This window comes from Oreochromis niloticus, linkage group LG8 (assembly GCF_001858045.2).
Source record: "Oreochromis niloticus isolate F11D_XX linkage group LG8, O_niloticus_UMD_NMBU, whole genome shotgun sequence".
Taxonomy (NCBI): Eukaryota; Metazoa; Chordata; class Actinopteri; order Cichliformes; family Cichlidae; genus Oreochromis; species Oreochromis niloticus.
This window is the reverse complement of record NC_031973.2, coordinates 11784064-11809002: the sequence shown is the minus strand read 5'-3', so window position 1 is coordinate 11809002 and position 24939 is coordinate 11784064. Positions and strand designations below refer to the sequence as shown.

Sequence of the window (24939 nt, the reverse complement as noted above, 5' to 3'; positions counted from 1 at the left end):
CTTTAGCTACCATTAAAGGATAAAACTGTATTGATGTCAGACTGCTGATGGTGTTAATTGGCTTTTATTTAACACAAATTGGTTTAAATACATAACTGTAATAATGACCCAAATGGAAATGCATGAAAGCTAAACAAATTGTGTCAAAGATCTACCTGCTGAAACTTTGGTCAGCCAGCTGCATTTTGTATAACAGGCAGACAAATCACACAGAGTCCCACTACCTGACTCCCAGATCTGACTGGATGCTCTATGATCTACTCTTCACTTAATGAGGTGTCATGTGCGGTTTATATAAAAGGTGTGACCTTATTAAACTGTGAAGGAAAGGATGAAGCAATAGTTGGGGACAGATAAACGGTAAGGCTGTGTAGAAAGTCATTTTGCTATAACATCTGTGGGACAAGGAGCCATCATTCATCAAGTCAGAGATAAGATTTGTGGCTCAATTTAAGTTTTGCTGCTGATTTTTAATGTAACATTAAAAACTAGAATATCACATTTAATTAAAATGATTTTTAAATTCTTTTAAAATCAAAATTTGCCAGGAATATTTCAGATTTTTAATTCTAGTGCAGTTGTATAAAAATTAAAAAGGCAAAGAAAACAGTTTTACATTGAGACTGATGGAAGATGCAAACAATCCATGTTTAATATCTTAATTGCAATCACAAACAGAGCAATACCCAACACAATGTAATCTGAATGGATCCATTTTCAATGACTGCAAATAAATAAACACAGAAGTTAAGCGATTATTGCCGAGAAATAGGCTGCTCTTTAAATCAAACCGCTTTTCTGGGACCGCTCCAAGGTTTCCAATACACAATTCTTATTACTCTTTTCCTCTAACTTGATTTCTGACAGCCAATTCAATTAGGCTGGATATGTGTTGGTGTAAAAAAATAGGCAACATGACAAACTGAGAAGATGGATGGCAACCTTTGCTTCACCATTAAAATCACAATCGCGTCACACTGAAGCTCAATCTACTGCAGTATTACCAGCTACAGCCAAATGAACACATCTTGGAGTACAGTGCCAGACACGGCCATAACTAACCACCCCCTGCCTTTTTTAAAGGGTATGCATGCTAGACCTTCATTATCATTTTCATCAGCCTGTGGTTAAAACCACATCTGGTACACGCACCATCATACAAACAAAAGAAAATAGTTTGTTGTTTTTTTTAAAAAAAAAAAGCTAAAGAAAAGGAACTGAAAATATTTTATTCATTTAATGTTCATTTTTTGAAGGCAAGTCACGGTGACTCATCAGCCACCTAACTTTAATGGCAGTCAGTGGGTGCGTGTTGTCTGGCTGAACCCATGTTGGAGTCATCAGGCGCCAGGGAGGAGTTGACCTGCTGGTAGATGAAGGAATAGAGGCTGACGTCAGGGCGTCGACCAAGGCAGTTCTTGCACTCTGAGTTGTAATACTGCCCCAAGAGATCATACACCTTTCCTGTAACAAGACAAGGAGATATTTTTTAATCTTCATATTAGACTGAAATATGGGATGGAAATTTCATGGTTCATGAGATCATATTATTTTCCGAAACTCATAACAAAAATAATTGCATTATTGCAGTCGGTAAAATAAGTATCAAACACAATCTTCTAAGTAAATATGTTTCTAAAGGTGCTATTGTAATGAAATTCTGACCAGATGTTGGCAACAACCCATCCAATCCAGACATTCAAAGAAATCAAACCATAGTTGTAACATAATTATGTTACATAATTAAGTGACACAGGGGAAAAAGTATTGAACATACAAAAGCCTGTTCATGATGACAGCTTGAAGACGCCTCCTGTATGGAGAAACTAGTCACATGCCACGCCCATTCTTTCACACAGTCTTCAACTCCTGAAGGTTTCGTGGGCCCCTTCTATGAACTCTGAGCTTTAGTGCTTTCCATAGACCTTTATGTGTTTTCTCCAAAACCAACTGAAAGTGTCCTTGGATGTGTGTTTTGGATCACTGTCTTTTGGTAGATGGCAGCAGATTTTTATTTTGATTGTTTGATTGGTTTTTTTTAGATTTCATCCATTCATCCTTCCTTTCTGTAGCTCTCCAAAAGTGCTCCATTGCTCTTGAACAATTCTTCTCATAATTATTTTCACTCCTGTCTGAAATCTTGCGGGGAGCACCTAGTCGTGGCCAATTTATGATGAAATTATCTTCTTTCCGATTCTCGATTGTGGCCCCAACAGTGTTCACTGGAAAATTCAGTAGTTTAGAAATTCTTTTGTAACCAACGCCATCAGTATGTTTTACAACAATAAGGTTGCAGAGGTCTTGATAAATCGCATTGATTTTACCCATCATGAAATGTTTCTTGTGTGACACCATGGTAACGAGACACCTTTTTGTAGGCCATCGGTTGGGAACCGAACCAGTTGATATTAATTTGCACAAAGTGGCAGGATTGCTTTCTGATTACTGATAGATTTCAGCTGGTGTCCTCTCTTTCCATGCCTTTTCGCACCTCCCTTTCTTCATGTGTTCAATACCATTTCTCTGTCATTTCTCATTGTTACATATAATCTATGGACATCTATTGTTTGATTTCTTTGCATGTATGGACTGGATTGGTTATTACAGACATCTGGTGAGAATTTAATGTCAATAGCACCTTTAGAAAAATATTTAGTATTTACTTATATTTACCTAGAAAATTGGTGACGTGTTCTATACATATTTTCTGTATTTACTTTATTTCTTTAATTGCATCTTTGACAATTTAAAAATGTTGAATGTAAAAGTGCAAAAAGTTTCATAAAAACCAGAAGCTGGCACGATGCCTGGGCTGTTCCCCTTACCAACACTGATGTTCTTCTGAATGAGGAAAGAGTGCATGTTGTGGACATCTGTCATGAGCTGGCTGTCACCAAAGGTGAAGTAGGCTACATCTCGGCCCGCCTCAGCAGCTGCCAGCATCTGGAGCAGAGCTGGAGGAAAAGAAGGCAGTGATGAGCCTCAACAGTGTATGTGACACAAAATATGTTTCAATCCAGTATATCAACTAAACTGGACTTTAAAAAAATATTATTTATAGTTCGAAAGGAAAATAACTGAGTATTCAAGTATATTAAGGATTCAAGCAAATACTTGAAAGGAAAATATAGGAGCTAAAAACAGTTTGAACATCCTTTTGAAGTGTTTTCCACACACGTTCATAGATTCACTTGCAAAAACAAAGCAAAGACAAATAAAACAGAGGTCTGAAAAGTCATCCGATAGCTTTTGTTTAAAACTGAGAAGTATCAGCTTCTGTAGCCTACAGCAAAAGGTAAGTTATCTGGGGAACTGGTCTCACCCCTACTGAGAATGCTGGATTAGTTACAAAGGGAGTCCAGGTCTGGCCCCGGTGAGCTGTGAATATTTTAAGAGACCGGAAATGTGTCTACTGATTAATGAATGTTAGCACACTGCCAAGTTAATGAGCAAAACTGAATCAACATTTTCACAGGACGTCTGAGCTGAAAATCTCTTCATTTCAGCTGTTTCTCTCCCCTTCTCCTTTCAACTCTTTCCTCAAAAATTATCCGGCAATTAAAAAAAAGGGGGTCTATGTGACGCTACAGACAATAAATCGAGGCAGAGAACAGCATCTGAATTACAGAGCTCTTCCCTGGAGGCACATCATTAAGCAGACAGTAGTGATAGTGCCTATAACGGACTGTACCTTGCTACAGCTAATTAATAAATGGATGGATGTATAGTTTGTAAGCACGAGGGCTCCAAGTCAGATAGTAAGCGAGAAGCGGAGCTATTACTGCAAATTGTTAGCAAAAAGGAGCTCCCTTCGCTGTGACAGTGATACAAAGCACAGACAGAAAGCTGCAACAGATTGATGGACTCAAGCAGGCGATCAATTTCACTATTAATGAAACATATTAACTTTGTCATTTGATCAATAGAAGGAAGCCAACGAACAGGCCTTAAGTAAATGAACGCATTCCCAGAAGACAAATGGATGCTCATACTGATCTGCTGGAGCTTTTCTATCTAAAATACATTCTGTTATATCGAGGAAGAGACTCCAATTAGACTGCCAAGTGCACAAAGATTACAGGAGCCCTTTTCGCCACAAGATCCTCTGACGGCAGTGTTACGTCAGTGCTTACCTTTCAGACGTGTGTCACCTCCGAAAACCCCACAGCCCCAGTTTCCTGTCGCAACTGCTGCAAGGTTCTGACTTTTTTCTTCAGGGCGTGCAAAGCCACAGTAAGCCTACATGAAGACAGCAGAAAATTAGAAATGCAATCATTTAATGTAATTATATTGTAAGCAACATGATAGGACGGATTCATTTTGCCTTGTATCAATGGTTCAGACTGCTGATGGTGGTCCTGTAATTTATGGGGATATTTTTTGGGCCCCAAACGAGCATTGCTTAAACACCACAGCCTACCTGAGTGTTTCTGGATTGCAGTGGCGGGATGTGGTTTGTAGCTTGGCTGTAGGATTCAATACTGAGTACATGTCCATCCATTTCTGATCACAGTATACACATCTTTTGATAGCTTCTTCCAGCAGGATAACATGCCATGTAAAGAAGCTCAAATAATCTCAAACTGGTCTCTTGAACATGACCATGAGTTCACTGTTCTTCAAAGTCCACAGTCAGCAGAGCCCAGTCCAAAAGGACAACATTGGGATTCGATTCAATGGGATCTTAACATCACTGATGTACAGCTAAAAAATAAACAGCAACTTTGTGATACTATTGTATCAATATGGACCAAAGTCTCTGATGAATTTTTTCACAACCTTGTTGAATCTATGCCATGGCCAACTGAGGCAGTTCAAGCCCAGTACAAGCATGGTACACCTAACGAAGTGGCAAAATAGTGTAATTGTCCAGCTGTGATGTAAGTGAAATGGTTTGACTACAAAAAGTAACTGAATATTTGTTTTGTAATAACAGTCATGCTGGTGACAGGCCATGAAAAATAAGGTTCGGTTGACTAGGCTGAACATGCCTTTTTAACACGATGTCATTTAGCATCATTGTTCCACTTCATGGCTATTCACTCAATGTTATCGATTCGTTTGACTAAACCCATGTGCTATAACCAAAAACATATGAAATCAGATGTTGGGTGGGTTTTGTGACATGGCAAATTATTTGTAAAAGGTTGTTACATCTGCAGGGGCTCTTAACATTAATGATGCATACTGGAAACGAATTGTAAGTGTCCGTCCTCCAACTGACCAGTCATAAATTCTTCCTGTGAAAGGGCAGATATGACAGTTAACTGAACAATAGTCGAACTGGGATTGATCTTCGTGTTGGTCCATTTTTTAAATCCTTGTCAGAGCTGACAAACCCCTCCATGATTTCTGACAGCAGACCTGACAACATCAACATCTTGATTTTCTATTACAAATAGATATGACAACCATGGGAAGATTACACATAACAAAGAACTTTTGTTTTTGTTTTTTGTTTCTTTAACATGATGCAAATGTGCTAACTGTGATTAATTGCACTAAGGTCAATTATGCTTATTAGAATTCATTCTGGGCCTAATGGACAGTGTAATGAATATGATTATGTTTATTCTTTACAAATACAGTAATCTATCAGTACGTATTACATGCATATGACACGTCATAATTCATCTCTTTAGCCTGAGAAAAGTAAACACGAGTCAATATCATCTCAGATGACATTTGTGATGAGACTTTTTTTCATTTGCTTCACACCATTAAAACAATGCAAATCAAAGTCTAAAATGGCATTACTTCAGTGGTAGTGATAGAAGTTGCCTACAGATTCACCATCATAAATACAAATTTGTAAAAATTAACAGAGAATTCAGAAATTAGGAGTAGATTTTTAAACCCTAGCTGCTCTATAGTGTAGTGGTTAACAAAGTCACTTGGCAGGCTAGGCTGCTACACATATCCCTCTGCATGCAGTGTAAATTTGCCAAATCAAACATACAGCGCTACCCTATGGGGACCCCTTGTGAAAAATGAGCATCTGAAAGTAGCTTTCTTTAATTTGTAAAAGGAAAAAAAAAACTATTTTCAGCAGCACTCACCATATATGACACAATTTTCTTTTTTATTCTATCTAAACAGGTGTGAAACATAAGACAAATTGTAGACTGGATATAAAAGATGGCTGCATCTACTATGACATAACCAACTGGTTTGTGGACTATATCTGTGAAGTTTAGTTCGCTGTTGTTTAGCTATTGTTTTAACTGCATGTGACCGTATTTGGAAAAGGGTACTGCAGTGGCTTGGCTGTGGGGTTCTATGTCTTTCAATTCAATTGATTTCAATTCATATAGTGCCAAATCCCAGCAACAATAACCTCAAGGATTGGAGGGAGAGGTGGAGCTGGCACACCTGATAATTATTCTCTCTCCCCATATAGCCGGTGAAGGGCTGTAGGAGATGACAGAGATGAAGCACAAAGTCATTAACGCTTACCGGGGTGAATCTACTACAAGTTAACAGTTAGCACACAATGGGTATGAAGGTGCAGCCATTATTCACTATGATAATAAATGGGATGTTAATACTGGCTAATGTAAGACCGCCTTATAACAAAGCCAACCTGGCATGCAAAAAGACCACAGCCCTAATTAAATTTAGGCCTTTAAAGATGTGTGTTAGGGTAATATTCTTCATAGGAAGTTGTAAACAAAATTCTTTCTGCTGCAAAGCTGGCCATGAAGTCTGTGAGGACTGACTCACTTTTGGAGCTAGCTATAAGTGACCACACTGAACTCCAAAATTTATGGTCCTAATTTCAACAATTTTGGGCAAATACTTTACTCATCGTAACATACAGAGCGAAGAAAAACAACTGCAAAAAATAACACAAAATACAGAGTGAAACAAAAGTAAAAGATGACCTTGTTAAGTTCTCGGTTGAGTCGATCTGGGCGAAATTGTTCAAGAAAGTTCCTGAACTGCAGCGCATCAATGGCCACAATCGAGGTGCATCTTCTCTGCCAGCCATCACTGAAATGGAAATAAAAATTAAATCAAAGAAATGGTTTTCAATTGTTTTAGTAGAACAAAATTCTGCCCTGAGTCAAACAGGACAAGACAATCCATCCATTGTGAGATTTAAATTTAAAGGTAGAACATGAGGAAAACGTATATGGTAACCTTTCTAAATGGGATCTCAGAGTGGGGCCAGCTGGCCAGTGAAAGCCTTGGTTTTTGTGTGGCTTACATGCATTTTAAGGAAAGAATCTACCACTGCATGTTTCCTTCAGTAACTCCTTTAATAATTGCAGCTTAAATTCCGTAGCTACCACATCACTATTTAAGGAGAAATATATGAATTTCTCTTTCAGATCTATGAAATTCTGTCTGGATTCTGAAAGTAATTAGTAATTGTGATGTTCTATGTATGTAGATGGCAACAGATTTGTAACAGATGGCAACAGATTTGCAATATCTGCTGATTTATCAGAGTTAATGGCCATTTTATCACAAACAGATTGCTTGTAACTGGCAACTTGGTCTCAGTCTGATAGAAAACTGACTCCATCTCATTTCGGTTTTATGGCTGTCTTGACATAGCAACGATTTCAGAAGCAACAATTTCACAGGTTCATTGCACACGCTCGCAGTAATTTTGGTCATGCCACAGCTTGACTAGTGTGACTATTTTACAAGATCTTTCAACTAGACCAAGGTGGTGAAAAAAGACAAGCTAATCAAAGTAAGGAGATCTAACAAAGTTACAACAGTTTTTATTTATTATTTAAAAATGTTAAAGGTCTTAAACCAAGTAAAATTACCAGATACCTTGGAGTTGTGTCCAAATGGCTGCCACCCCACTGGTAGGTCTGTGCATATCCTGTGTATTTACTGTACTGCTGTGTTCCTAATAACAAACAGGAACTTCAGGCACACTTAAGCAAGCAACATATAAACATATAAATCTCCATTTTATTTACACATATTTAGAATTAAAGATTATTTATCTTTCTCTTCATGATTCAAAACTAAAAATGTGGGTTAATTTATTGTGTTAACATACAGAATAACAAATCTTTGATAGGTAAAAGGAATGACATTTAAAAACTCTGTTAGGGCTCCCACCTAAATGCTATTAGTGATTGAAAACCCATGTTACTATACTTTAGCGTAAGACGAACAACTGGCTCCTAAACACAGTTCAATGCTTAAAATCACAAGGAAAATTAATATTGTTAAAACAAGTCATGCACACAGAAGAAGAAAACAAATTATTACTATTTTATTGTACTAAATACTATTCAGGGGGTGAAACGTGATCGAAGAGCATCCGATTGCTGACAAACAGAAGGTCAAGTTGTTACCCCTCATGAAATGACGCAAGAAGCAATGACTGACCACCAGCACACAGCGAAGCACTCAACACCCATAAAGAGGGAGCAGAGGGGGGTAGACAACAGGACAGTCAATATAATTGGGCCACAGATTAACTTCCCATTCATTAACACTCATTAGTACCTAGCTGTTGAGAGCACTTGCAGAGATGCTTCATGCTGCAAGGTGAATAAACCAAGTGATTAGTAGAGGAGCCTTGGTCAGCAGCTATTATTAGTAACACATGGGGGAATCTCTAGGGTTCATTCCACTTGACAGACACGTCATTAATAATTAACCAGCCTCTATTTTTTTAAATAAGCAAAATGAGTAAGACAGTGACGTACCTCATGTAGTTTAACAGCACTAGAAAGAAAACCTACATGACTTATGGGACCAAAAAATAGTATTTCATGTTACTGCTTAGCTTCAGTGCAATTGACACATTTGAAATTAGAGATGCATACTTTGGAAAGGTCTGCAAAAGACTGAGATACATGCACAGGTACTTTTCAGTCATGCTATTGATGGCAAACACATGTCAACTTGCACCCAGCACTATCACTGAATTAAAAAAAAAAACACATAAAGTTGCTACTTAATAAATACTTTAGTGATGTTGATATCTAATCTAAAGATGGGATATTACAGCCGTTGTACTAGATGGTTTTGTGTGCATACACTATGCATAGTGCACCTGACCTTTACTGGTTTTCCAAATATTTCTTTTCTCAAACATTTTTGCATTTGAATGGGATGTTCTTCAGGAGCAAAACAGATTAGGCTTTTGCTTTTTATTCAACCCATTTGCCATTTAAAAATTAATTCTAGTAAGAATTGAAGAGGATCGATCTTGGCCAGAAGAAGATGTGTCTGTTCCTTAGAAATTATTTATAAATGAACAGGTTGCATTAAAAAACAGCAGGTGTAATTCACTAAATCCTGAAGGTCGTCCAATTCATGTGTAAATGCATCAAAACAAATTGTCTCACATTCTTGTGGAAGACCAGACACTAGAAAGTCAGCAGTGTATCTCATTTTAACAAGTTTTACTTCTGCATTTGAACAAAAGAGGATAGCACATGGGTAAAATATAGCTTTTAATTATGTGTAAATTATAGATGCTGTAAAAAAAAAAATACTGTCAAAAAATAAAAATCCCTATGAAATCCCTATGCACCAAGCATGAACCACATTTTCTGGTCAGCACCACCATTCATATGGTTCATATGAGTTCTCCTTGATACTATTTATACTTGTGACCGCCCCACTGGCAGCCAGATATCTAGCAATCAAGGAAAATTCAATTAGGATAAGGCACTTTTGCAAATTTCAGTGCAGGAGTACGATCCATTAGCTTCGGTACTGTATGCCAAAATGTATCACAAGGGAACATGATTTACCACATGACCACATTGCAGCAAAGGCTTGGACTTTTACAATGGAGGACAAGCGATAGAGCCGGGTTTAATAAAGATGATGGAATGGAAGAGTCCATTAGTAGAGCAGGTCTGGGTCAGGTCTTCCAGCTATAATTAATTCTGGGCCCAAGTAATAAAGTTAAGTGGCATAAGCAGAGACGCGGGAAAGGCGGCCAGCAAGAAGTCTCAAGGTGACTCTATGAGAGCGAGAAACTCTTATGCTGCAGTATGACTGGTGTCTCTAGGATCTCACTTCCTGTTCTTACCCAATGCACGTGCTATGTAAGGAGGACATTTAATTTAAGATGTTTCTATTTAAACATGATATAATATAATCCATGATGTTTGTTGTCCCTTAAGGGTATCGAAATGAGTTGCGGATTAACCAAAACATTGCAATCAATGCAAAACAACAAGCTGAAATAGGCAAAAACATAGTAGATATTTGGAGTACTTCATAGTGATTTTACTCAGCATGGTTTCAAAATGTGTAATATGTGGCCTGTGCAGACACCTGGATTAATTACAGCAGCTTATATGTTCTATCAGTTATACAAAATAAAACAACTAAAACAAATGGTGCATAAATACGTCCGGTGGGGCCAAAGAGAGACAGATCTGACTAATTTTTATTTTTATTTTTTAAAATACACATATACATCAATGGTACACAGTCAAGTCCAGAAGTATTTAGACAACGACAAATTGTTTTGTTTTTGTCAAATCAAAAATTCAAGCTGTGAATAAAGTGCAGACTTTCAGCTTTAATTCTAAGAGTTTAACAAAAGAATTGCATTAACTACATAGGAATTATTTACATTACATACCTCTGACATCCGCCAGAGGCTCAAAAGTAAATGGACTAAACTAACAGAATTTTAAATACTGTCTTTAATACTTGGATGAAAATAATTTTCTGTCAATGACTACCTGAAGTTAGAACGCATGAAGATCACCACATGCTGTTTCCTCCTTGAGATGGTCTGGCAAACCTTTGCCCTAACCTACTTAAGTTAATGATTGTTTCTGAGTTTCTCTGCATTCACTTTAAAGCTTTTAATAACTGAGTAGCACACTCTATTGAGCTGAGATTAGATGACTTGGCCACTGAAGAGTATCAAATTTCTTTGCCCTGAAAAATGCTTTGGTTGCTTTAGCAGTATGCTTTGGGTCACTTACACAGTGAAACCAATTAATCTATTTCTGTTTACTTCTATCAGAAGACACATCAACCATACTCACTATTGTGACTTGGTTCCAATAGCGGCCTTTACTGTCACATTATATTTGAGAATTTGAGTAGGGTTTGTTTATTTTCTTTGTTTTTTTTGTTAGTTTGTATCTTGGTTGGTTGTCTAAAGTCTTCATCGAACACAATCAAGCCACAAAGCAGACAGGTGCCATCAGCCTCCTGCTGGGGCTCCCTCAGCGGAAGCTCTTGTTACTGGGTCTACTGGCCTGTTCCAGCCTTGTTTGTGGCAAACACTACTTTCTGAAGTACAGTCAGTGGGAATTACTCAACAGAAAGCCCCAACAGCGCAATCAGGACAGCATAGTCTGTCTCCAGAATTTACCGTGTGTACCCAATCAAAAGGAAACAGGTGACAAGGACAGATACAGAAAACAGAACAATTGCCACAAACATCCTTTGGCCCCATGCTGAGTCAGAAAGGGGTAAACTCAAGCTGCGCAATGGGTTCTCCATGCTGGGTGTGACTAGAAATCAATGCAATTTTTCTACTGTCAAATTAGAAAAAGCAAAGCAGAAGAAAAGTAGAAGAATGAGACTATGGCGTTATTGATTTGATCGGAATCATATGATTAAATTGTGAATCACTGAATAGGATTCCTCTAGTAACAACTACTGTTTAACAAGGTTAAAGAGTGTTTGTCACTTACCTGTGACAATCAGACATTCATTATGATCCAGTGCTTCAGTGAAGAGACGAGAAACAATTAGCTCGGGGTTAATAAGGAAACGTATTTCCTCTTGAACCAGACCAGACCCGGTGACCCCTCCTCCCACAAACCGATTTGCAAAATCCACCTGCAAATCAAGACAGATGGATGAAGGAAAGATTATGAAACATTATTAATACTCTTGCAGCATCTATTGTTTTGTCACATGTGAAAATGTTAGAAAATAAAGGAAAATATCTAAGTGCTAACATTCTGTCTGACGTTAAAATGGACAGTTTCGGAAACAGGAAGAAAGCACCTCATGAAACGGTCTTTGCCCTTTTTATTCAGTTTGTGACAGAATCCCTGACAAGCTGATTGGAAAGGTGCCCTAAGGTGCTGGCATTACTCAGAGATCTGTCCTCCATGCCAAAATAAACTCTTCCCAGGAGAGGCATTTAGGTATAAGGCTGCCAGTAGCAAATATCAAATGAAGAGAGCAGTCCTACAGGTGAAAATAAACATATTTCTCCAGTCAAAAATACTGCTATTTCAGCCTGTTTGTGATTCAGAACAAACGTACATCTCATCGATTCAGCTCAGAGAGACGCGAATTGATTGTTTTAGTCAGAAAGCACCCATGTGGAACATATAATCTTACAATTTCATCTCTGACAGTTGCTCATTGGCCTGTAGACAGACCAGACCAAACCCCAGGAAGAAGCTGCAAAGGGATGAGGAGCAGTTTGAGAGCAGATCTCCCTAAACTGGTCACTCATCTCTGGGACAGCGAGCCAGCCTCCAAAGTCTGCTTTGACAGGCTGTCAGCACCTCACCACAGCCCCCACCCCAACAGAGCATCCATCAATCCAAGTTGCAGTGTGCCCCGGAGCTGGTCATGTGTGCACATCAACTGTCAGTTTGTGGCAACGGGAGGCAAACAAAAGGTGAAAGCCAGAGCAGGCCATCCTGACAGTACACAGGAAGTATCGTCGACGCAGAAAGCACAGGAGGCTCAGAGGCCTCGACCCCAGTCCCAGCACAAACTCCCTTCGACACATCAAATGCTCCCTCAAAGGCCTTTTCAGCAGTAGTAAGCATTCTGGGTGGAAGACTCTAGAACGAGGCGGCTCAGTGAAGGGAAAGAGGATGGGGACCAAGCACACTCAAACACACAGCTCGTTTGGCCAAAGATTCAATGGGTTCAAGTCTCTCCAACTCGTGCATTCTTCGCATACTCTCTTACCTGAAGCATTCCATAACCATCATCTTCAATGGTTCCTTCACAGGTGATGTGAAGCTTTGTGAGTGGAGTCTGTGAGCTGAAACAGTTTCCAGTTTTTAATCAACATCAAGAACATGTGAACATGTATCCATGCTTGCTTCCAAACAGCCCAATGAATACATCATATAATATTATTTTGACATCATATTATTATACCTTTTCCAATTTGGTGGTTTATCCAGACTTTTTCGGGTGAATGTTACAAGACCTGTAGGCACTGCAAAAAACAAGGTCAATGTTTTATCTTGCAAGACGATTATGTGGCAGTTAATTTTTAAAATGAAGAAAACGTGACCACTCACTTTTCTCAGTAACACTTTTAAAATAGCACATAAGGGTTTTCAGCTTTTCAGTCTTCTTTGCAGAGGACCCCTCAAAAAGCCTGCAGATGAGAACAAATCATGGATTTAGTTACATAACTGTTGATATTGTACATCCTGTTCTTTAAACAAAAATTAAAAGCTTACTTCTTAAGAAAGTTGGTTTAACAGAGCATCCCAACCAAATGCCCATCCCTCACAATCAAAATGCCACAGCTAAGAACAGGAAAAATAGAGACACAGGATGTCCACTTTAGCCATGTGAGTTCAGTCATGCTTTAACGTTTGATATGAATTAGTTCACCTCTCACTCAGTTCCCTTTTCAGTCAGTAGCCGATTATGTAGGAGCTCCTTCGCTGTTACGACAACGGAGTTGCCCCAGGCTTGCCATCACAGAGCAATACTCATGTGCCACTTCACAGCACTCACACAAAAAGGGAGAGAGAGGGAAACAGGCCTCCCTCTTTGGGGATACATTAAGAAGCCCCGTGTCCCTTTTAAGCAACAGAGTCCTCAGGAGGCAAAAGGGCAATCCCCCTGGAATATAGCACACATACACACAAAGCTGCTAGCAGCGAGGCGCAGTGGATGGGTTTGAATACACTTTGAGCATTAAGCCCACCATCTCCCACTCAAGCACACTCTAAAAAACCCTGCAGCTCACCCCACATGCCACAATATAAAGAGAGAAATTCCAAGTGAAGGAAATGAAATAATGACAAAAGCTCAGTGCACTGAGAGCACTTTAGGGGATGGGAAACTCATTCATCGCAGTCAGTTCCAGCACTCATTTCTCTTTGTCAGTGTGGACTCGAGAAACAATCATGCCTCATGTAGTCCCCGGGGAAAATGTCTTAGACATAAGGTAGCTACTACATAAGGCAGCCTTTTAGTAACAGATCGCCATACAGTCTTTAGGGAATACGGTATTAATATATAATTATATAACATCAATTTACCTCCTACAGATGTACAGAAGGTATGATGCAACTCAGTATAAGGGTGTATACAGCTACATTTAGTATAACTGCTGGGTTTCTAATAAATGTAGCTGCACTCTGTGGTAAAATAATAGATACAGTTTCAGGAAGAACACCTTGAATGGCAGAGTCAATGCTAAAAAAAAAAACAAGCCAAAGATAATAGTGTTTATAGTCATTTTTATCTCAATGCAAATAAGAAGACTGCTTTGAGATAAAAAAATAATGTTCACAGATAATGAGTGTTTGTTTTTCCTTTAGATACCCTCTGGGTATTCCTGTGAAATAAAAATTTATTAAGGATTTTGAATAATGAAATAAACTTAATTTCTGTCTCATACCACATAGGATATTTAGGACACTTTTTCGCAGGAAGAAAAGGGGACGATGCTGGAGTTTCTTTGAAATTACAGCACAACCACAACATAAATGAAATTCAGATGCCAGTGAACTCCTTTACTGCCTTTTGCAAAATAGCCAACGGCCTTCTCTATTGTCACAAGCAGCCATCTGAGTCAATGTTAATCTAATTTCCTCTTCCATTTAGGTAATTACAATGTGATGCCAACAGAGATGACTCTGCAGTGAACTGCAGACTCATTTACATTACACCGCCCACACAATCTCCACAATGAAAGTTTGCAGAATTAAGAAAACACCCTAATGTTTGTCGCATGCAGTGTTTTTTTAATGAAATGCACTTGTTTTTACATTCTCATACTGGAGAAACGTTCAAGTGCAAGAGAAGGCAAACAGTAGCATCGTTCAGATTCGGTGAATAAATGTAAATTTATGTTCAACAGAAAACACCAGCATCAGTTTGTTCAGAAAAACACTCCCTTTAGGGTTGGCTCTGGCACATTTCTCTTCAACCTGTCTTTTAAGTCATAGTTTGTAACTTAATCTTTGCACGATTATTATAGTTAACTAAAACTAAAGTAAAAACTAAAAGCGGGTGTGTAAAAATTTACATAACAAAAATAAAAATAGAAACTAGACTTAGAATTAATTGAATAACTTTAATGATTTTCTTAACTTAGAAAACTTTAAAAAAAAATGGAGGGAACATCCATATTTCTAGTATTTGTTAGTTTGGTAAAATTGTATTAACAAAGGGCATGAGGCACTGCTGGGCGTGTTTATTGAGACGCTGGAAGTTGTGTTTTTATTCTCGTAGCTGTACCAATTTTCCTGAATCTTTCCTCTGACAAATCACCTTCAAATATTAATAATCAAAAAGACAAAAAAATTAACAATGAAAACTAAAATTAAATATTTTCAAACAGCGAAAACTAAACTGAAACAAGAAAATCTACTCTGGACTCTAAATGAACTAGACTGAATTAAAAACAAAAAAGAAAAAGGAAAAGAAAGTTAAAATTAAAATGCAAATGCAAAGAAAATGCAAAACTATATAATATCTCTAAATTCTTGAATTGAGCTCACATACATTTTACTGATGAATTTCCATGATGCTTTTACATCTCCGAAGCAAATTTTTATAAGCAAACATTTTCTGAATCATCTGTGTTTATACTGAGTAGAAAAAAATCCATGTGAAAATGCACCAATATCTATCTTCTTCTATGTATGAAAAACGTCCAATGATAGGCTTGATGGATGATTTGCATTTACCAGGAGCTTGCTGCATGGCTCCATTAGCTAACACTCATACTCCTATGTTCAAAATGTTTTACTACAGAATTCACTTTTTGCACATCCTGGGCCCTGGTTTCCCTCAAGCCATGCTTCATACTTTCCAAGTGAAGACCTAAATTGATAATCCTAACAAAGAACAGCATTACGTCATGTGACAATAAAAAAAGCATGCATAGTAAATGAAGTTAGTTGTCCCAAATCCATACTTTACCAACCAGATCATCTTACGTTTAGCACCATGAGTCAAAGAGTAGTACATCACTAGATTACCTGAAAAAGTTAATGTCAGGGTAGTTGGAGTACTCCATCTTTCTAGAGTTCCGTCGGGGGAAGGTGCAGAAGAAGGCGTTGGCGAGCAGACATGCCACCTGCTCCTGAGACATGGTGATGGAGTGGTTCATGCCTGCCTTGAGGAGGGGTATTGGCTAGAAGAGGAAAATAGGTACAACCGAGGAAGGTCAAAATAATTTGTTTTGTCAATTTATTGAATTAGACGCTGAAAAATCGTAATAATCTTGCACCATTATGTGCTTCTTGAATCAACCATAGTAATTTAAATCAAAGTCTATACACCCTCATGCTTGGGAGATTTACAGTTATGGTTTCATAAATAAATTTGTATAAGCAAGGAAGAACAATGTAGAGTTTGTTACATGAATAATGTTCCATCACAAATCTGTTTAGCTAATGTGCCTACTTGTGAGGGCCACTTTGAGTTTTTAAATGAATCACAGTAGAAATAAAATCAATGCAGTGAAGTAATATTTAAACAAGATGATAGGCTGCTTGGTCAAATTAGGGCACAGATTTTTTTTCCTACTGCAAAAACACACTAACTACATGATGTAAGATCCAGATGACCAAAACATCTCATCTTATGTGTTTTGAACTCATAATTTTTACTATGATTTTACAGGATTATATGACTTTTCTGATCAATGTGCTGCAGTGATCTATAATGTTAAAGACCAGTATGTCAGTCTCCATTGGTTAGCAACGGATTTACCTTGGTACAGAGTTCAGATGCTCTCAGCGCTAATTGCACCATGTCTGGCAGCAGGGACTCAAACAGATGTTCAGCAGCATCAGGCTCCAGGACCTTGGAGAGAACCAGAGATCTGTTTATATTTGTTGCTTTGCCACAAATATCAGCTGTGACATTATTAGCTGTTTCGGCTGATTAGTTTGAGACAGACAGAGAGAATTACGAGCTATGATCCATATCAAAATTTTTAGGGTGAAACAAATACTGTTGAAATATCTGCATTATAGAAAATCAAAGGGCTTTCCAATCCACAATATGCCGATGTAAAACATCTATGGCAGTTCAATAACTGTTACAGCTGACTGTTCTCTTCTTATACTGGAAATTAAAAAGGGAATGTGAAAGATGTGGTGACATACTATAAAAATACATCAAGTCTTAGTGGGACAGTTCATCTATGTTAATAATAATATCACCCCATAGTAGCATATCCTCCATGACTACACCACATTTATGAATCGTATAGACAACAGACATTATATATTCCTTTTTTTTTTACATCCATATTGGCTACAAAATGTCAGAATGATCAATAACAGAGCAATTTCATCAAGGTTACACTTGCATGCCAACTGATTAAACAGTCTTCCTGGAAGAGATGCAAATGACCAAGTGTCTGAAATAGAAAGGACAGTGTGTTCCCAGCACAAGAAGCCTTGACTGTTGATTTAGCCTTGGACATTTATATTATGGCAAAAGAAGCCTGACTAAACAGTGTTGTAAGTAATGACCTAGCTGACATTGTAAACTGCTCCTACAGGCATTATAAATTAAGGCAGCTGACGGAGGAGACAGTAGAAATAGCTGAGGCAGTATAAGCTGAACTCTTTAAATCAGAAGAAGACGGTGCATCAAATCAGCTATACTAACTCTCTGTATGACTTCATACTGCCCCATACATCACACCGAACTGACAAAGCAATCAACCAAGACGTGGGGGTGTAAGCAGCAAGAAACCAGAGGTTTTCCCAACAGGTCTACAAATTAAAGCAATCTGCTTAACCAAGTCCACGGACATGCGACCATGTAAAAGTAAAACACACATGCTCCTAACTGTAAATACAGCACTGACTGGGCGGATGAAAGAGAAATGAACAAAACTGATGCTGTCTGTCAACAGCTGTTCACTTATTCATAAGGAATCCGTCCTCAGATGAATATTCAATGAAACTGCCTGGCCCATCACTCCATGCTATTCAATCCCTCCTTTTCTCTGACACTCAAATCATACAATGTGGCAAGGAGCACGGGAGAAGTCAGGAGGTGAAAAGCTGCGTGCATTATTCTACAGTGTTCGCTTTTCCACACAACTGGAAATAATACAAACACTTTTATTTTTAATTAAATGTCAACAAATACTAAACTCTACTTGCTCTCTTGGATCATTTCCACCCATGGAGACTATTGGCTTATTCCAGGGTTCATTCTGGGGTTCAACTGGGAGAATTACCCTTTAGTAGAAATTAGTTCCCATGAAACTATAAAAAGCAGAAGACTAATAGTTATTTAAATGTATTGTGTCATTTGTGCATTTAAAAAACAAGCAATCTTATTTTTCAGTTTATTATAGAATTATCATTCAATAAAATATTGTATCTAAAAGAGCTTATAGGATTAATATAAGAAACTGTGTTTCCATTATTAGAATAACTAGAATAACTGTCTTTTAATTCTTTATTTTTTATTCACTTGGCATCTCCTGTATTTGTAATAATGTCTACTGTGGCTAATTTTATTGTGTTTAAGGAGCAATCCTTAAAAAATGCATCTGTGCCAGAACAAAAAGAGCAAAAATGTCTCAAAAGAAAATAATATTTTTGCTTTGAAAATAAAAAAGCTGGTCATGACTGCTTTGTTACTGTGTCACAGTAAAAACATTGACTCTGCAACAGCTCGGCTGTTTTCTGTGCAGGAATGTACTTAGGTTAATAAAGTTACTGTAAGATGACAATAAATCAGATGATTTCAATCATTAATAAAGAAACCTCTGCTCTGGCAGCTACGTAAAATGCATGCTGCCGAATCTTATAAACTGTGCTCCTGCATGACAGTGCTGCTGTTTCATTAAGACAAAGGAAAGAAGCTGATGCTTTACATTTGTTCTGAAAACAGATTTCAAGAGCTGTTTGTGAGTTTGTGATGCTGATGGAGCTAGAGCTGAGCTCTAACAAGCAGTGATTTAGTTATCGGGAGGTGGAGCTCGGCTCTGGTGGACCTCAGCCCTTTAATATATTATAAAAATCACAGATTTGTAACACATGAAAGTTCTGAGTAAATTCTATATGGCACGAAAGTAAAAAAGTTACGTACGGTTCCCATCAGTGACACTTATGTCACTAGTTATCAGCTAGTATCAAACATAACCCTCAATTATACCAATTTTTGTTTTTACAATTTAGCAGTCAAATGTGCACACAACCAGATGTTTGATGTCTCTATCTACACTTTACAGGGGGCCTCATCTAAAATGTAACTTTATTTGAAATGTTAATTGGTACTTGGATTTTTGTATGATATAAGACAACTTTGTCATTCAATTTGACAAATGACACAATCCAAAGCCAGCTGAAACAATAATACTTAGCCTATGGCTAAAGCCTCTCAGCCTCAACATGTTGAAAATTTGCTAACAGACTTCCCTTTATAACATAAATTATATCATACATACACCATACAATTTATTTAACATCATAAGGCTGGAATAAATCAGTTTCCGGGAATGTAAACTCAACCACTTTCATTTCTGACAAGTTACTAAATGTGACCTTTTGACTAAAGACCAAATATTTTCTCTCGACTCCCATTTTGCCTGTAAAGGGCTGCAGGATTCTGTCCCACTGTTAAATCCATTATTGCTCAGCAAAATAACAGAAACCCATTTGGTATAATGACATTCATGAAAAAAGGTTTTACGTGTCCTTTTTCATGCGGCATAAGAGATATCAGTGAAACATATAGCTGATCCCCTTCATGAGGCAGATAGTAGTACAGTCCTCTGTGATTCTCTACACAGAATGACACAGAGCACATTAAGACAACAGATGATGGATGGGATCCAAACAAGGCCGGAGAAGACGCTGACAACTCTGAGCAAAGACCAATGAACCAACAGTGCTCTGGAAATTATGATGCAACTCAGGCTCATCTTTGTTTGTGCTTTTACTTAGCTCGGGACAGTACAAAAAAAAATCATGTAAACAACATCTTAAAGCCTGTGAAATTCTCTATAATTATGAGCAACCTTCACTCTCATGTCTGTAATGCTGCAAAAGCAAAGTTTAAAAAAGGGCAAAACAAATCAAATCTTTTCAAGGGGAATCTATCAAAACTTGATTTACTTACATTAGTAAGAGAACTTTAGAACAATTTATAATTACCTTACATTCTCCTTTAAAACAATTATGTTAAGTTTTTCTAAGGTACAAGTAGAGGCAGGCTAACGATTGTAACATTTTAATATCCATTTAATGAAGTCCAGGTGTGGATGGCAAGGATTTAACCAGATGAATCTCTCTTAGTATCAATAACCTCAAACAAGTTTTGTCTGTTTTCATAGTATTTGCAATTATGGAGCTGCAAATTTGGTTATTAGTCTTATCTACTGATACTGATTCATGCTGCTTTTTAATAGTGTTTTTATAGCAGAATAATTAACAGATGAACACAGTGCTTTCTGCTGGCAATTAAGCATCGTGATTGGACAGTTAATACTTTATTAGACTACAGCTAATCCTTTGACATCTACAAGATGTGCTTGTGTGTGATTACAAACCTCTGTGTCAGTATTAATTCAATGACAGCTCCAAACAAAATAAGCTTAATTCACTATATTTTCAATGCGATCAAAAAAAATGAACATATAGCTATGCTGTTTACCTTTGTGCAGTACAAATGAAGTGCTGTGAAGTCCCATTTCTTGGCATGTGATGAACTGTACTTCAACATTGCATTCTGTAACATCACAAAAATAAACATATAAGATTGTTAATCAAAATTAATCTTAAACATCACTTCAAGTCACAATTACTACATATGTATGCATACCTGCATTTTTAAAGTGTCAGCTTACTTAAATTCTCTGACAGTATGCTTTTTGGTTTCTGGGTTAATCATGCCATCTTATGGTAGAGTCTGGTAACAACAACTGAGACATACTAGAGGAGACATACTATGTCTTGCCAATGAAGGGACAAAGATATAAAACGTACCTTCAGCTCATGTGGATTTGTAAATGTCTTGTTTAAAGTTTCCTTGATCAGCTCCCACCGACTTTTATTCTGCAGTTCTTGTGTTTCCTGTGGAAGTATAAATTTCAATAAAGTTCTGAGATGTTTTATGCACAAACAATGAGCTGTTTTGTTGTACTTCACGACTTCAGAGATGTGAGGAATCTTTACAGCTTTTGTTGAAGGAATAACCCCAGCCTGGATGAATAAGCATCATATGCTTTGCTATTTTTTGACATCTTGCCAGCTATAATGCTGCAAACTTTATAAAAGAGTTAAAGTGAGCTGGCAGGATCCGGACCAGCATTAATGAGTTAGTGAACCACATTTTAGAGTCCATTGAATACACAAAAATATCAAAGGAGTTAATTTTTTTTGTGTGTTGCAGCCTGGTGCTGCTTACCTCTGATATCAGCGAGAAATTAACGCCACCCCATGGTCCCATCTGCACACTGCACACACTGGGGTTTTTTTTACTTCTCATTCCTGTCATGTGTTCATGTCATTAAAGCAAGTAAAGTTGCAGTTTTGGGACTTTAGCAATTCATGAGCAACCATAAACAGAGTTTAAGATGCTTCTTTTTCAAATGCAGCTCAACAAATATCAGCAAACATACAAACTCCCTCTGTGCAGTTTGTATCACAACTTGTGATTTTTAATTGTTCTATTTCCCTAGAAGAAAAATCTTAATGTGTGAGAGCTTTACTCTCTGAAATCAAGAAAAAGGCATGAAAGAGAGGACAGGAGAGAAAGATAATATTGAGGTCAAAGGTAAGGCCTAAGCAGGTGACATTTGATAAACAGTAAATTTAAAGGTTATGCATTAAGTTTTAATCCATGTAATAATGGATTGCATTTATACAGCGCTTTTCGAGACCCTCAAAGCGCTTTACAATTCCACTATTCATTCACTCACACATTCACACACTGGTGGAGGAAAGCTACAGTTGTAGCCACAGCTGCTCTGGGGCAGACTGACAGAAGCGAGGCTGCCATATCGCGCCATCGACCCCTCTGGCCATCACCAGTAGGCGGTAGGTGAAGTGTCTCGCCCAAGGATAGAACGACCAAGACAGACAGAGCTGGGGATCAACCCGGCAACCTTCCGGTTACAAGATGAGCTTCCCAACCCCCTGAACCACAGGGGTGGTTTAAAATCACAAAGACATTGATACATGAAGTGTTCTTGATGTTGTTTATTATTAATTCAAGTTTTTGATTTAATATAAAGAAATCTTTAAAAACTAAATGAATTGTGATAACTTTCTGTTATTCAAATGTTATAATAGACAGTAAACAAAGGCTAAACTGGGTACAGTTTACAGTGATGGCCTATGTAGCACTGGTGCAGAGAAGCTTCTAGCATCCATGGTCACTGTTATGTTAGGACACTATACGAGTGAGACATGGCACTCAAAAAAATTATGTGATTGGCTATTTGACCATGAAGCGTCACTGCCTCGTCAGATTGGACGGTGCACCGTGCACATTTCTTCTAAATATTCTCTTTTCCACATACTATGAATTTACTATGATTGTTTTTTTACACACATCCTGTTTTTTACATCTATCCATCATCCATAGTTTCTCCATTTAATTATGGTTCCCTTTAGACTCCTTAGAGAATTAAATAGTTACCATCAGTAATGTGTATCATGTGACTGCACTGACTACATAACCCACACTAAACAACTTAAGTAGAACTTGCGAATTTATGCCCTCAACCTGTAACTTACTGTGCATTTTTTTAATTCATATCAAAAATAAGTTTTAAACACTTGAGCCTTTACCTCATCTTCTATAGGAAATAAGTTCCTGCTGGAACAAGGCATCTTGACATGTACATCATTCCACGCATCCTGAAATCTAGTGGGATATGGAACAGGAACTTTATCCTTTTTAAGAAGATCTGTCTGTTAATGAGAATCAAAATGAATTACATTAATATGGACATTCCACGTGTGCAAACCAAACAGTCTTATGATTAGTAATACAAGTATGTGTACTCTATATACTCAGGATAAACACTGAGATAAAATCACATCAAAATCTCTTAAAATCACAGGTGAATTTCAATTTCAAACTTCACTTAACATTAACTTCTTGAATTGTTAGGTTTAATATTAACTTCTTGAATTGTTAGGTATATTACTATATCTGTGCTGTGATCTGAATAAAAGAGAATTGATCAAACCCTAATCATCACGGCGTGATGGCCAGGAACATCCTTCAGCGGAGAAAGTGGTTCACCACATTCTGGCATCCTCTTTAGCTCACTTATTGGTGTCCCGAGCCAACTGACTTCAGAAGGGTTAGTTTCCTTTTCTGTACCTTGTTTCTCTGGAGACTTTTCTGATCTGCGTCGTTTCACAGGAAAACCTGGTGATGACACCCCCGAAAAGAAGTCTGTAATTTTAGAATTTAGTTTGACTGAACCATCGGAGGTTGCTGGGCATGTGTCCATTTTTGTTTTTTCTAAATCACCATCACTTTGAAGCAATGTTGGTGTAAGATCACTCCCTGCAGAATCTTTGGAAGCTGGTGATACAGGAGGATCTTGATCTAAGTCTGTTGGAGTTAATGGCTGGGTTTCTTCATCTGTGTCAGTGACAAAAAGCATTTCAGCTTCTTTGGAGTCTAAAGGCTGGGCTGAGGTGCTTTGAAAACCATCATCATCCATCATTTCTTCATCATTTTGGGTTTGGCACACATCTCCTGTACTCGAGGTTTCCACTGGTTTGATCAACCATCTTTCAAGAGTATTTCTGAACTTTTGTTGCTGTCTGGGACCAATTCTTTGAAGGCGACCTTTCATTTTGACACCTCGTAAGTCACCTGCCCCACTTGTTTTTGGCCTTATTACCACCTTTGTCTCGGTTTTATTTTCCATTCTTTCTTGATCTGAAGTCGCAGCACCGACGCTCTGACTACTCGAAAGTGAGCCTGACAAATAAAACACAACATTTTTATTTTACAAAGGGGGGGCACTACAATGTAGTAATATGCTCTGCAGGGGAAAAAAAATATTTTTAGACAAATACCTCCACGAGAAGATGAAGATGACAATGGAGCACTTGTTTCCACCTTTAGTCTTTTTGCTAAAGGTTCTAAGTCTGTCAGTGCAGTCATTCTACAAAAGAACAGAACAACACATAAAACATGTCCGTGCCGCGCGGATTCAATTTAAACTTGAAGACTGTACCGTACATGTGCACTTACAGGACAACTTGAGCTGACGCCAAAAATAAGGTGCTGTTTTTTGCACAGACTTGATTCTTATACAGCCCCTTTTTCAGTAGATGAACAAATCCTAAAAAATGGTGCGCAGCCATACATAACGCAATCTATTCTTAGAAAGTAGATGCCAGTGCTTTACTTGTGAACGTAATTACTAACGTAGCCCATTAACTTACTCGTTATCACACTAAAAGTTTAATGCATGCCAATAAAGGGAAACATATGTTTGCATTTCACATTCAGCAGATAGTTGATAGGCTATCTACAAACGACTCACGTAGTCGTAGCTTTTTGGTTAGCCTACGTGCTAACTATTTTTGAACCAACAATGATCCAAAAAACTTGAGCAGCTGCTGTGTTAATCGATAGCGTTTTACTTGGAAAGAAACTCGAAGGACAGCATAGGAACTTTCCAGCCTTTTGTTATTGTTAAACCGTAGACCCGTACTTTTTTAACTTTCACTGAAGCGATGCTACAGTTCACTAGCACTGTCACCAGTGCCTTTAAAAACAACAAACACTTCCGTG

At 37.8% G+C, this 24939-nt stretch overlaps 1 protein-coding gene across 2 annotated transcripts; it reads right to left on the bottom strand.

Annotated features, from left to right (window-relative positions):
* Positions 1 to 629: 629 nt before the first annotated feature.
* Positions 630 to 24939, bottom strand: LOC100700545 (poly(ADP-ribose) glycohydrolase). Of its 2 annotated transcripts, XM_005471394.4 has the most exons (18): positions 24394 to 24939; positions 24216 to 24304; positions 23659 to 24117; positions 23369 to 23553; positions 22965 to 23087; positions 21156 to 21242; positions 20824 to 20898; positions 16909 to 17001; positions 16173 to 16327; positions 13245 to 13324; positions 13099 to 13159; positions 12904 to 12979; positions 11658 to 11805; positions 7792 to 7870; positions 6885 to 6993; positions 4134 to 4239; positions 2826 to 2954; positions 630 to 1464 (listed from the first exon to the last, which is right to left on the bottom strand). In XM_005471394.4, exons 1-18 carry the CDS (start codon positions 24504 to 24506, stop codon positions 1289 to 1291), a joined length of 2343 nt encoding a protein of 780 aa, XP_005471451.1. In that variant the 5' UTR covers positions 24507 to 24939; the 3' UTR covers positions 630 to 1288. The 2 variants fall into 2 exon arrangements, with proteins under 2 accessions (XP_005471451.1, XP_005471449.1); XM_005471392.4 differs by having other exon boundaries at positions 23369 to 24117.

Excerpts from the sequence above, each read along its gene's own strand:
- LOC100700545 (XM_005471392.4), bottom strand. The coding sequence starts at position 24,506 with ATGGCTGCGCACCATTTTTTAGGATTTGTTCATCTACTGAAAAAGGGG. Across the intron at positions 20,899-21,155 it reads CAAATCCACATGAGCTGAAG|AATGCAATGTTGAAGTACAG; the intron begins GTACGTTTTATA and ends GTGATGTTACAG. Across the intron at positions 6,994-7,791 it reads CATTTGGACACAACTCCAAG|TGATGGCTGGCAGAGAAGAT; the intron begins GTATCTGGTAAT and ends TTTCCATTTCAG.